Below are 15,320 nucleotides of genomic sequence, written 5' to 3' on the forward strand. Positions count from 1 at the left end.
TGTCCCAACACACGTGTCTGTATGACATGATGGGGCCAGAGGCAGAGCCACAAGGCCACGAGTTGATGCTACATTGTTTGATGGTTCACAAATTAGAGGTTCACAACCGTCTGCTTCTACTTTTCGAAGTGGCCTATCTCAGGGATTTGCTTCACGGGGCCACATATCCCCTGCTTATGGACCCTGAAAGAAGCCCATAAAGCCTATGAAGCCAATCAGGCGGAACCCACTACTGATATTGATTCCCCTGTAGATCAAAGAGGCCAATATGGCACCTTTTTATTTCATTTCTATGAAGACCATGCTGCTAGGCATGTATAGGAAGGAGAGATATATTTAATTATGTTTGCATTACATTTGTTATCTGCTGATGTGTACAAGACCATAAGCCATGGCGTGAAGGCAAAATTTATAAACTGATTGCATCCTGATAGTGATGCGTCCATCATCCTGGATGGTGTCTCATGCCTTATACATCTTCCCATCATGGGAACTTATTAGACCAAGGAAGGCTCAATCAAGAAGAAGCTACCGAGATGATGGTTACCTATTTGGGAGTTGACTCAACTGATGCTGTAAATGAGGTAGCTGGCACCAGAAATTCTTTGAAAAAGTTTATAAAGACCATCTACATATGGTTGTGCATGCCTAAGGTGATGATATTCAGGTTGGGTACATCGATAGTGTGCATTGAGGTGTTACCTCTTGTTCCTAGTTGACACATCCATGTTTATGGACAAAAGTGCAACCTACGTTGATATGGTCTACCTTAATTAATTCATCGACTTAACGGAGATTCATGAGTACAATTAGGGAGTGTATGTTCGGTCTACCTGTACTGGAAATTGGGCAAAGGTTGTCTTTAGAAGACAAAGTAGTTGATAATAAGTTGCATTTTGCATACGGTAATTTACTGTTACTAATATTTCCATAACTCTTTGGTTACATTTGTTACTAATTGAAATTCTGGAACTTGCAATACATGTCCCTGGTGATGTCCCATCATCAGAACCTGATGTTAAGACATATGTTATAACATATTCTGAACACACATAACATAACATAACAAACCACACCAGACTGTATATATGCAGATTTAAACTACACAATGATGAACATCACAGAGACAGGTTCAGATAGATGTCTCAACACACATCCCAATATTAAGACAGATGTCTTGACATGATCTACTGACAAACACATTTTACCAAACAAAAATCATGCAGAATTACTTTGCAGAATGGTAAATAACACGGTCAATTATTAACCCAGTTTAGTGCAACAAAACACCTAATCTAGGGGCTACCAAGCCAAGAAAGAAATCTATTATTAGTAGTATCAATTCAAAGTCTAACTAGTCCCAGTTTACAACTTCTCACTTAATCACTACTCAGTGCCACTTCTACCTAGAAATCAACATCTAGATATGAGAAATCACCATCTCACTTCATAATCACCTTAGTGATAAACAAACAGTCATAATCCCAGTTATTGTTTCAAAACAAGTCACAATCTCAGTGACAAAACTAATCACAAACTAGTGACAAAAAGGAAGATTACACTTCTAGTATAATATACATAGTTTTGCTTCAAAGCTTCAACTAAGAACAATAATTTATTTTGCTTAAAAGCTTCAACCAAGAACAATACTCAACTCTATGCTTAAAAGCTTAAAGAGTAAGAACAATAACTTGACAAACATTCATGTAACAATCAGTCTACCACACTGTATCAAAAGATACATGGGTGACTTAAAACACAAGAGACTCTCAAAACCTCTGACTCAAGATGTCCCATAATTTTACAATTGTTAAAGTTGATTATATTAGGTCTATGGTTCTCTTAAAATAGTCTACAACAGTCCATGGGCTTCGAAACCTTTACCCAAATATTACTTGATCCACAAGCTGAGAGCTGCAACAATTCTGCAGAGGAAACTTTTTTATTCTTGGAACAAATCATCAAGTTTCCTAAATTGTCTCAATATCCAATTTTAGAAACTTTAACTATTGGATATTTGGTTCAATAGTTCCAAATTAAATCTACTTGACCTACGCAAACATCTGTAATATATCCGAAAGAAATATCACATGATCAAATCAAATCTCTCAAGATCTAAAATAGTTTTTTCTGATGTTCTTGTTCAGCATGTCACAACATCTGTTAGAACACATGTCTTCAATGCAACCTTCACATACTGTTGTATATGTTTGATCAAGTTATAATGGCATCTTCCTTAGCATATTTCATGAACCATGTCTTAACAAAATTGTTGCCAATCCTAAAACCATGGTACTAACACTAATGTTTTATTTGGACCATTCTCAAGGATAGATTAACTCCCTCTTTCTTCGTGTCATACCCCAAAATTTCCCCATACATTTCCTCCTATTCAAAATCAGATCGATGCATAAAACTCATAGACACACTCTCCTATACAAGGCTCTGAACTAGGGTTTGGGTCATTCAAAGGAAAATCACTAAATCAATAGCTCAAGGTGGTTCCATAGGGTCACAAATATCCCAAAGAATCTCCATGTAAGGTTTCAAGCCAATCAGAGCAAATTGAGTCCCTCAAATCTTGATTAGGTCAACAGTCAACTCTCAAGGGCAAAATAGTCATTTCAAGTCAATATACAGTCAAAGTTCAAGATATTTGGTCAACAACATCCTCATAAGCCTAAAATCATCATTTGATCAAGGATTGATCATGATGATGCAAGGAAAGATCAGAGAAGTCAAAAGTCAAAAGTTACTATTTTGGGCATGAACTGAAAAAGTCAACCAAACTTTGAAAATTCACCAAATATTCATACTTCATCAGAAAAATTCCCACTAAATCTCATTTTAAAGGGAATTCATTCCTCCATCCAATGGTTCAAGAATCAGAGCTCATAGGTCAATGGTTTAAGAGATATGGCTTCATACATTATAGGTCCTTTTCAAAAGTCAACAAAAAGACACTTTTTTCAAAAGGACATAAAATGAACATGGAAAATAATTTTGATATGAGACCAAAGACATTGGTTAGAGGACTCTTCAAGGTTTCTAAAAAGTCCTAGAACCCTTCCATACCTCAAAAATTGAGAGAAATAAGCCTTGGCAAAGTTGAGCTATTTTGGAGGGGAAAATATGAAGGAATTTTGAATTTTTTGCTAATGGGCCTATGTTGTTAAGATCCAAATTTGTTCCTCATGGCATTAGGAGCCCATAAACTATTTCCCACGAATTTCTTTGATTTATGTGATTATTTTGATTTTTAAATCATTTAAAAATGATTAAAAACAAGTAAATTACTAAAAAATCAAATATTCTATCAAAGATATGGTTTGGACCTATTTTGATCAGCAAATATTCTCCAAATTCAATAAAATTTCGTGCATAAAGAATTAAAAAAAGATTGAGTCAATATTGGTCAATTTTAGAAGGTTTCATAACATATTTCCAATCAAATTTTTCCAATTTGCAAATCAAAGATTGAATGAGATTCTCTCCAAAAATAGTTAACCTAATTCACTCTCCCATATATAAGCAAGAGCTGCAGACCTAAAGAACAGGAATTGGATGCCTCCAAAGAACCAAATCCGAGTACAAAAGTTCAAGAAAATCTCAAACCACAATTCTGAATTCCAGGCCAATTCAAGGTGTTCTAGCTATTCCAAAACGTTCCTCAAAGATCACTGAAGGTGTTTGGATCGTTCCCTTGCCTCGATACCTCAAGAACACTCCACTGTAAGTCGTTCTTAGTCTATTCGTAAATTGTTTCGATTACATAAATCCATGCATCTTTTTCATGATTGAATCATATATACATGTTTTTCGTGACACATAGATGGTTTCTGGATGTTTAATTGTGTTTTGGCGTTGAGATGAAGGAGATGCCATGTTAGGGTTTATGTCCTTTTAAATTGGGGTTTCTTTAACCATGCAAAATCAGACCTTAGGACGGGTACTATCGGATTCGCGAGGTTGAGGCGAATCTGTCTATGGCCTCGCGCCAAATTTTTGTGGCCGTTTGGCCGTATTCGTTATTTTCAGGTACAAAAGGTTAGGAATTTTACAGCGCTTTGAGCAATATGCGCTGTAAAAGGTCTGTTTCAGAGATTTCAAGGAAGAAGACGATGACGCGTCGCTCTCCCATTGGTGGCCATGCGCGCGCGTTTTCAAATGGGAAGCAGATGGATCTGGTGGATTAAGACGCACGAGATGCCATGCACCCTCTCCCTGCCAGCCATATGATCTTCATTCAGATTCATCCAACGCATCCCAGTACGCAGGTGCACCATAGACATTCACGCGCGTCCGCATTGAATCAAAAGCTAAGTTTTCCAGAAATTTTTTTAATTTTAATTACGCAGACTTTTTATTTTTTATTTATATATATATTTGATATCTATTTTCTTTTTTCTTCTTTTATTTATTATGGTAAAACAATTATATTGTTTTTTTTTATAAAACCTTTTACTTTCAATTTTTTATTTATTATTATTTATTAAAATTATTATATTCATTATATTTAAATTATTAATTTAATTTCCCTTATTTAAATTATATTTAATTACCTATGTTATTTCAAAATTCATATATACCTTATTTTAATTCCAAAAATTCCTAAAAAAAAATTATGTTTACACTCGATTTAATTTTATTATCCCGATTTAATTAATTGGGTCGTGAGACCAATAATTAATTAAATCATCTATATTTTCTTATTTAATTTCATACCCTAAACAGGGTTTACAAGATCATGCCATACACTGATCTATTTATTTTCTATGCCTTTTCAGGGTTAGCAACATGATTTCTCCCGATCACGCGCCTTCAAAAACCCGAAGTTGAGTAATTCTAGTTAATTTAATTTAAATTATATTTGATTTATCTTATAAATTAGGGTTTTGTGTCGCTTTCATTTTTTTTTGCCTTGCCTCTTTTCAGGATCAACCTTAAAAGCGCCCTATCAACCATATCAGATCAAATCCGAGCTAAGTACCCTTACTTATTTAATTATTTTTATATATATACCTATTTATTCTTTATTTTAGGGTCAATCCCGTTCGCCTCTGAATTAGTCATACACTCACCCTATTTGTTATTTGCCTTTTCAGGGTTTGTGAACTGCCAAGGCTACGAGTTTGGTAACCCTAAACCTTATCTTATTTTATGGCTTTTATTATTACTTATGTCAAACCCTGTTGGGATCCGCTGGTTTCATTTTCCCCTTCCCCTTTATTGCTTTATATACTGCGTGGTTAGTAATTTAGGGAGTGCAACTCTGAATCAATTAGAATCACTAATTACAAGATAAATATTATCTGAATATAACCACGTGATTGGTGCACACACGCACGCTTTTGGGTAACCCTCTCTGTTGCCTTGTTGCCTGTTGCCTGTTGCCTGTTGCCTTTGTGTTTTTTGCAGAATAAGTCATGTCCCTCGAATTTGAGGATACCTCAGCCATGCTGCCTCGATAATTAAAGGTCATACGACCCTAAATGATGCTGCCTTCGGTACACAAATATGACCTCGACCCTCGGAAGTTGCCTACGGAAAAAGGCTGAGGTATCTTCTGGCTGCCTACGAAAAGGCTTATTCTGATCCTTCCCCTTAGACTACCTGCCCCTCTATGGCATGGGTCAGTCTTTGGGAGAACGATAACTCGACGACCCTTCAACCTCCAAACGAAAGGCTTTCTGCCCTCTTATGGCAAGGATTGACCCTTTCATTCTGAAAGGCTAAAAAGAGACCTACCATCTGAGTTTAAGGTAATTGCCCCTAATTGCTTTGCAATGCTCAATTTTCATATTCTTTCTCACAATTCTTCAAAAACTGGCTACGCTCATTTACGAGCTAAAGTCCACTTTTTTTCTTTCATCTACTTTTTCTAAAAACAAACGAGCAAGCAAAGCAATTAAGAGCCCATGGAAAACCATGGATGCAAAGGGTGTCTTACACCTTCCCTTTGCATAAATTACCCCCCGAACTTAGATTTCTTAAAAAGGTTTTTTCTGTTTCTTTTAGCCTTTCTGAATTTGTTTGGATAAAATAAAAGTCGATGGCGACTCTTGCTTAACCGCGACATTTCGATCGATAAAAAGTCAGTTCACCATATTACAGAACTGGCGACTCCGCTGGGGATAATTCGATAAAAGAGGGGTTACCTTAAAAGTTTAGGAATCACTTAAATGTTTTCTATTGTTTGTTTTGTTTGTTTTATTTTTCAGGGGCGTTTTGGGAAAATTGAAGGACGAATCCTATTCCCGGATTCAAGAACACTTAAGATTAGGAGTGGCATAGTCATGGAGACCCCCTTGTGCATGCTTGGGGTTGGTCATAATGAAGTTCACACTTGAGTTAGGCCTCCACTGGTTATTGTGTACCTCTTTTGCATGAGAGAGGTTTATGCATGTATCTTTGGGTGCGTCAGAGCTCAAGGACCTTTAGTTACCCTTAACCCATCCTGGCTTTTAGGAACGTAGTGGGAGGGCTATTCTTGGTGCATGCCAAGTTATGGTCGCTACCCGATACTACAGATCAGATAGGTTTCTTCCTAAAGTATCATTGCGTGGTATGCATTTACCATGTTCGAGGGTGCTTTAGAGGGGGCTGACAATTCTGAGTCGCTTGGTAGAACCCGTTGCTGAAATCTCCTTATCCATAGAAATGCCCTTGGGAAGGACACCTAATCAGACTCCATGCAAACCATAAGCCAAAAATTGTGTGATTTGTGTGACTTATTTGTGTATGTGCATCATGCATACATGCATCATCCATACATAGCATGACTAACTCCATTCAAGGGATTAAAGGATTGTTAACCATAATTTGTTTTGTAGGTCATGGAAATTAAAGTTCGTAAGCCTTTTTGCCTTAGCTTTAAAGGAGTGCCTACACCTTTGAAGTTGCTTTGTGACAATGTTTCTGGTTCCCTCGTGCTTTCCGAGTCTCTTAATAAGCTAATCAGTTTGGTACGAACTAAAGTGGATGAAGCACTCCTCAACACCATGATCCGGTTTTATGATCCTCTACTACATTGCTTCACTTATAGGGATTTTCAGTTGGTTCCTACATTGGAAGAATTCTCTTCTATTTTAAGGTTGCCGGTACTTGATCAGATGCCCTACACTGGTGAAGAAGAGACTCCTAAGTTGGAAGATGTTGCTGCTGCATTGCATTTGCCTCGATCAGAAATCAAGAAAGTTTGGGTGAATAAAGGAGAATATACTGGTTTACCGATTGACTTCTTGTATAATCAAGCTGACATTTTGATTAATGCTACAAGTATGGATGCTCTTGAAAAAGTTCTTGCTTGCATAATCTATGGACAAGTGTTGTTCCCTCGCTATGATAAAATTGTGGATGTGATTGCTCTCAAGATCTTCATTAGTAACAATCCGGTTCCTACTTTATTGGGTGACTTGTTGCATTCCATCCATCATCGATCATCTAAAGGCAAAGGTTGTATTCTCGGATGCGCACCATTGTTGCATAAGTGGATTATTTCGCACTTATCCCGTTCTACAATAAAGAATGAAGAAGGTTGGACTTGGGCTCAAAGAATCATCAAGCTTTCCTACAACGATGTTATTTGGAGTCAAAAGGGGTTTGAAGGATCTCACTTGTTCGATAGTTGTGGGGATTTCCCTAATGTACCTCTTCTTGGTACTCGAGGGGGAATAACTTATAATCCTATTCTGGCTCGACATCAATTTGGTTTCGCTCTAAAAGACAAGCCTCGTTCCATATATCTTAGTGCAGAAAATTTTGATTATGGTGCGGACCCTACTGGAAAAAAGAAATTGTTCATAAAAGCTTGGACCAAGGTGAAGAAAATAGGAGTAAGAGAATTAGGAATGAAGAATCACATCCCTTCAGGTCTTTATTTTAAATGGGTTTATGATCGAGTGGTTGAGTATGGCATACCATATCCATCCGATACTCCTATAGTTCCAAGGATTACTCCTCCCGTTGTTCATGTGGAAGTAGAACCATATGTACCCGCTCCTAATGAAGACCTTGCTGCCACCATTGCTTGCCTAAGACAAGAAAAAGCTGACTTGGAAAAACGCCTACGTGAAGTGGAGGAAGAAAAAGCAATAATGGCGGCCAATGCCAAAGAGCGCGATAGTATGCTTGATTACTTCTCCCGCAAATGGAAGATTGAAGACTTCATCTCTCCCGATCAGATACAATCATGGGAGCAAGAGATTGATAGACTTGTCCAAGAGAGAAATGAGATGATTAAGGCTCACAAGGAAGAAGTTTGAAGTTTGAAGAGAAAGCGCCGACTCGAAGATTGATTTCCTATTTGTTTTATTATTATTATGTTATTTATTTTTAGAGTATTTTAATGTAACTCTAAAAAAGATATAAAGCCATGAGCTCCTGAAACTTATTATTATTATTATTAATAACATTTTTTTTTATTTTCCTTTTGATATGTGTTAAAAGTCCTTTAATCTCTTGAAAACATTGCATATGCATAATCATGTCATTCATAAACATTGCATCACAGGTTTCATAAAGACAAATGCCTCATCTTTCCGCTGTTTATTTCAGTAAGAAAGATGGATCTCGAACAATCTGTCAAGAATCTCCAAGCTCAGAACAACCAATTCCGAGAAATAATCTTTCACTTGGCCAAGGGGCAAGAAGAATTAAAGACACTTCTGATCGAGAAGGAGAAGGATCAACATAAGCTTCAAGGTAGTGAAGATAGTCGGAAATCCAAACCTAAGCGATCATTTACTCCACTACACATGCCGCTGTCTCAAGCTTTGCAACAACTGCTCAATCAGAACTTGATAACTCTATTGCCTCCATATTCATTTCCTACTAATCCCGCTCCTGGGTATAAGTACCATGCGAGATGTGCTTATCATTCGAATAGTCCTGGTCATGATACAGAGGATTGTGGACCATTAAAGCACAAGATCCAAGACCTCATTGATGACAAGATCATCGACGTCAACTCACCTGAGGAACCTCATATGGCTAAGGATGGGTATAATCGGAAAGGTCGCAATGAACACCACCAATCTGTAGGGGCAATTCTGATCTCTACACCCGTTCCACAACAAAGACACAAGTCGGATACACCTAAGCGTCAATTCACAAAGATCAATATGACTCTGGCCGAAGCGTTGCAACAATTGCTGAAGAAAGGGCTAATCACTTTGAAGGACCCTCCGAGGAATCCTAGTACTTCCTCTTCTCGTTATAATCCTAATGCAAGGTGTGCCTATCACTCTGATAGTCCTGGACATGACACTAATAACTGTTGGACGCTGAAGAATAAGATCCAAGACTTAATCGATGACAAGACCATTGACTTCCACTCTCCTGAGAAACCTCATACTGTGTACGACCGGAAAGATCACGATGAACATAACCAATTTATGGGGACAGTTCTGACCTCTACACTAGCTCCGCAACAAAGACGCAAGGTAGCCGCACCCAAGCGTCAGTTCACAAAGATCAACATGCCGTTGGCTCAGGCATTACAACATTTGTTGAGAGCAAACTTGATTACTGTGAGGGATCCTCCTATAAAGCCCAACACTTCCGCTCCTAGCTATAACCCGATGCGAGGTGCGCATATCACTCCAATAGCCCTGGACACGATACGAATGATTGTTGGCCATTGAAGAACAAGATCCAAGATATGATCGATACTGGCGAAATTAAATTCCCTCATCCCAAGACTCCTGTAGTGATCACTACTCCCAGGCATAATCACGACAAGACTGACTAATGTCTGAAGTGGATGAACTTTTAATCATTAGATTTACTTTCATTTGCAATTTCTATTCTGTTTGTTTAAAACATTCAAATTATGATAGACATTATCTGTTTTAATAATTATCATCAGTGCATTGCATATGTTTGTCTTGAATAAATTATTTCGCTATCACTCATTTTAAGTTATGTCTTTATTCTGCATATGTTTTTGTGATACTCAACTCCTGCTAAAGTTGTATACCTTTTGAGGGAGGATGAGGAAAACGATACCGCAACTTCATACAGTATGCTTTTGAACGGACTATGCTGACGATGTACAGGCATTGTTTCAATTCCTAAACAGTGGAGATATAAGGATGCTAATCCCTCGTCAACCCCTTTGAGCCTAAGGCGTAGGAGTTTTATTCAAAACCTTTGATTATAACCTGGGGCAGGGTAGTTCTCAGTTAATTTGGCTGTGCATTCTATTTTAAGAGAATCATTTAGTACACCTTTCAACAAAGGTTTCAATCATAAGCGTTCATCCGCACACATCAAAGAAGTGTTGGAGATGTCAACCAAAAGACAATGACGGTTCATCAATCATCAAACAAGGCAGTCAATATCTTTCAAAAAAGAAAAATGAAAAAACATATATACAAAGAAAAGCCTGCTAAGTCAAGAAAAAATCAAAAGATGACTTAGGCAAAAATCAAGGCATCCCGCTGACTGTAAGCTCAAAATAAACAGTTCAGGCAAAAGTTAGGGATATCAAAAAAAGATGAAAAAAAAGAAGTCAATAAATTCTTGAATAACTCAAAGTTATGACTACCGAAAGGAAGAAGTGACTGCCATCTCAAAAATTCTCTCTGCTTGTGAATCATCATCATTATCAAAGGTGCAAATCCAAAAGTCTCTTGGAACCTGAATGCATAAGCCGAATTAACTGAGTTTAGGACTGAAGATCATCACGAAGAGGGGTGGGTATAAATAAACTTTGAGCCTTTATCCTTTGTTTCTTAAACCGTGAACCAAGCCACGTTACAACCCTTGAAAGTCCTAATTGAAGCATGGTTAGTTCGAAAGCATACTGTCACCAAAAAAGGGTATCCCGACTCCTTAAGGTTTACTACAAATGTTAAGTTGATATCCTGTTTTTACAAACATCACATTATTACAAATATCATTTTTTTTACAAGTGTCGTGTTTTTACATCTCATGTGTTAAAGGTTTTTCAAAAACTCAAGACAAACGTATGCATTGCATCTCATGAATTCATTATTAAACATATTCTGCTACATAATTTCAAATGTTAGCATCAGAAAGAACTTGCACAGGGTACAACTAATGACTGAAAGTTATCCCGACAGACAAGATTACTCCGAGAAGCAATGTCTCCTACATATACAAGGGGCACGACACGCTTTGCCCAATTAATCTGGGGCAATCCGGTCAAAAATCTCTCAAATGCCAAAAAGTCAAGAGGCATACATCCCAAGTGGGTTTCAAACTATTTCCCGATCAATCTGGGGCAATCAAGTCAAGATTCCGAGAATCTTAAAAGCAAAAACAGTCAGAGGTATCGTCCTAAGTTTATAATTACTAGGGGCATGTCACCCATAGTGCATATCTCATGAAGTCCTCGCGAGGCGAATCTTTCCAAATTCCCTAATATCTGGGGGCAAATCTATGCAAGTCCAGTTTGATATCTTCAATCAATACTCATTGGCATGTTCTAATCAATACAAATCCAGGAATGGCAAGTGCTATAATACCGGGGGCAACTGTCAAGACACCTATGTCTCCCCACAAAGCCAAGTTCACAAGATCATATCCCCACAGAGCAATCCTTCAAGAAGATATCTTCAAACATATTCGTCCCGACCAATACATGGCTCCCCAACAGAGTTGACATCTTCAACGCCACCGACACTTTGTTCTTCTCCAACACGGTTTATTAATATCTCTAAATCCCCCAATCAGGGTACATCAAGTTACTGATCATCCCCAAGCAAGAAATCATAAATCCACAGCTGAGCATCCTCAAGACAAGATCACAGTGACATAGAGATTTATCTTCTCAATCAAGAGAATTCGAGTAACACAAATCTTATCCATACATCATATACATCACATGCATATTCATACCTTGCATGCATTTATAATTCATACATAACATACAAAGCGCCCCATTTATTTGTGAGAACTCCATCTCATTCATTACATACATCATGAACATTGCATAAAACTGACATTGTTACCAAGTGAATATTATCTGACAGGTACATTACAAAGATTCGAATCTTATTCAAAGCCTAACGCACGGCACTCCAGACATCTACGGATGCAAATTGGGTAGTCTAACGCACGACTTATCCATCAACCTAACGCACGGTTTTCCAGACATCTGAGGATGCAATTGAGAATAGTCTAACGCACGATTTATTCTTCGATCTAACGCACGGTCTTCCAAACATCTACGGATGCAAATTGGGTAGTCTAACGCACGACTTATCCATCAACTTAACGCACGGTTTTCCAGACATCTGAGGATGCAATTGAGAATAGTCTAACGCACGATTTATTCTTCGACCTAACGCACGGTCTTCTAGACATCTACGGGTGCAAATTGGGTAGTCTAACGCACGACTTATCCATCAACCTAACGCACGGTTTTCCAGACATCTGAGGATGCAATTGAGAATAGTCTGACGCACGATTTATTCTCCGACCTAAACGGTTTTCCAGACATCTGAGGATGCAATCAAGATTAGTCTAACGCACGATTTATCTTCAGCCTAACGCACGGTTTTTCCAGACATCTGCGGATGCAAACTAGAAACAGTCTAACGTATGACACATTCTAACTCTCGAGCTTATCAAGTCAGATGGCATCTTTAAGCCCATCTCTAAACAACTACTTCTCAAACACTTCAGTCCCAACATCTAGATGGCATCTTCAAGCCCACCTCAATCATACATTTTCTCCAAACACCTGGATGGCATCTTTAAGCCCATCACCAACAAAGGTCTCTACTTCAGCTAGGGCAAATTTCTTGGTATTCTAGTGTTCAATCATCTTCCACCTTCAGATACCGACTGGCACACAAACCACTCTACATCTTCAGGTTTAAGATAATTGAACAGGGGCAGCTGTCATACCCCAAAATTTGCCCATACATTTCCTCCTATTCAAAATCAGATCAATGCATAAAACTCATAGACACACTCTCCTATACAAGGCTCTGAACTAGGGTTTGGGTCATTCAAAGGAAAATCACTAAATCAATAGCTCAAGGTGGTTCCATAGGGTCACAAATATCCCAAAGAATCTCCATGTAAGGTTTCAAGCCAATCAGAGCAAATTGAGTCCCTCAAATCTTGATTAGGTCAACAGTCAACTCTCAAGGGCAAAATAGTCATTTCAAGTCAATATACAGTCAAAGTTCAAGATATTTGGTCAAAAACATCCTCATAAGCCTAAAATCATCATTTGATCAAGGATTGATCATGATGATGCAAGGAAAGATCAGAGAAGTCAAAAGTCAAAAGTTACTATTTTGGGCATGAACTGAAAAAGTCAACCAAACTTTGAAAATTCACCAAATATTCATACTTCATCAGAAAAATTCCCACTAAAGCTCATTTTAAAGGGAATTCATTCCTCCATCCAATGGTTCAAGAATCAGAGCTCATAGGTCAATGGTTTAAGAGATATGGCTTCATACATTATAGGTCCTTTTCAAAAGTCAACAAAAAGACACTTTTTTCAAAAGGACATAAAATGAACATGGAAAATAATTTTGATATGAGACCAAAGACATTGGTTAGAGGACTCTTCAAGGTTTCTAAAAAGTCCTAGAACCCTTCCATACCTCAAAAATTGAGAGAAATAAGCCTTGGCAAAGTTGAGCTCTTTTGGAGGGGAAAATATGAAGGAATTTTGAATTTTTTGCTAATGGGCCTATGTTGTTAAGATCCAAATTTGTTCCTCATGGCATTAGGAGCCCATAAACTATTTCCCACGAATTTCTTTGATTTATGTGATTATTTTGATTTTTAAATCATTTAAAAATGATTAAAAACAAGTAAATTACTAAAAAATCAAATATTCTATCAAAGATATGGTTTGGACCTATTTTGATCAGCAAATATTCTCCAAATTCAATAAAATTTCGTGCATAAAGAATTAAAAAAAGATTGAGTCAATATGGGTCAATTTTAGAAGGTTTCATAACATATTTCCAATCAAATTTTTCCAATTTGCAAATCAAAGATTGAATGAGATTCTCTCCAAAAATAGTTAACCTAATTCACTCTCCCATATATAAGCAAGAGCTGCAGACCTAAAGAACAGGAATTGGATGCCTCCAAAGAACCAAAATCGAGTACAAAAGTTCAAGAAAATCTCAAACCACAATTCTGAATTCCAGGCCAATTCAAGGTGTTCTAGCTATTCCAAAACGTTCCTCAAAGATCACTGAAGGTGTTTGGATCGTTCCCTTGCCTCGATACCTCAAGAACACTCCACTGTAAGTCGTTCTTAGTCTATTCGTAAATTGTTTCGATTACATAAATCCATGCATCTTTTTCATGATTGAATCATATATACATGTTTGTCGTGACACATAGATGGTTTCTGGATGTTTAATTGTGTTTTGGCGTTGAGATGAAGGAGATGCCATGTTAGGGTTTATGTCCTTTTAAATTGGGGTTTCTTTAACCATGCAAAATCAGACCTTAGGACGGGTACTATCGGATTCGCGAGGTTGAGGCGAATCTGTCTATGGCCTCGCGCCAAATTTTTGTGGCCGTTTGGCCGTATTCGTTATTTTCAGGTACAAAAGGTTAGGAATTTTACAGCGCTTTGAGCAATATGCGCTGTAAAAGGTCTGTTTCAGAGATTTCAAGGAAGAAGACGATGACGCGTCGCTCTCCCATTGGTGGCCATGCGCGCGCGTTTTCAAATGGGAAGCAGATGGATCTGGTGGATTAAGACGCACGAGATGCCATGCACCCTCTCCCTGCCAGCCATATGATCTTCATTCAGATTCATCCAACGCATCCCAGTACGCAGGTGCACCATAGACATTCACGCGCGTCCGCATTGAATCAAAAGCTAAGTTTTCCAGAAATTTTTTTAATTTTAATTACGCAGACTTTTTATTTTTTATTTATATATATATTTGATATCTATTTTCTTTTTTCTTCTTTTATTTATTATGGTAAAACAATTATATTGTTTTTTTTTTTATAAAACCTTTTACTTTCAATTTTTTATTTATTATTATTTATTAAAATTATTATATTCATTATATTTAAATTATTAATTTAATTTCCCTTATTTAAATTATATTTAATTACCTATGTTATTTCAAAATTCATAAATACCTTATTTTAATTCCAAAAATTCCTAAAAAAAAATTATGTTTACACTCGATTTAATTTTATTATCCCGATTTAATTAATTAGGTCGTGAGACCAATAATTAATTAAATCATCTATATTTTCTTATTTAATTTCATACCCTAAACAGGGTTTACAAGATCATGCCATACACTGATCTATTTATTTTCTATGCCTTTTCAGGGTTAGCAACATGA

At 37.2% G+C, this 15,320-nt stretch overlaps 1 protein-coding gene across 1 annotated transcript; it reads left to right on the plus strand.

Moving 5' to 3' along the window:
- Positions 1-6,836: 6,836 nt before the first annotated feature.
- On the plus strand, positions 6,837-15,320 carry LOC131605323 (uncharacterized). Its single transcript, XM_058877695.1, has 3 exons — positions 6,837-7,659; positions 7,756-8,124; positions 15,307-15,320. The coding sequence occupies exons 1-3, from the start codon at positions 6,837-6,839 to the stop codon at positions 15,318-15,320; spliced, it is 1,206 nt and encodes a 401-aa protein (XP_058733678.1).

Source organism: Vicia villosa, linkage group LG5, assembly GCF_029867415.1.
Source record: "Vicia villosa cultivar HV-30 ecotype Madison, WI linkage group LG5, Vvil1.0, whole genome shotgun sequence".
Classification (NCBI taxonomy): domain Eukaryota; kingdom Viridiplantae; phylum Streptophyta; class Magnoliopsida; order Fabales; family Fabaceae; genus Vicia; species Vicia villosa.

Coding starts and splice junctions, on each gene's coding strand:
- LOC131605323 (XM_058877695.1), top strand. CDS start 6,837: ATGGAAATTAAAGTTCGTAAGCCTTTTTGCCTTAGCTTTAAAGGAGTG. Junction 7,660..7,755: donor CCCTAATGTACCTCTTCTTG/GTACTCGAGGGG, acceptor ATCTTAGTGCAG/AAAATTTTGATTATGGTGCG.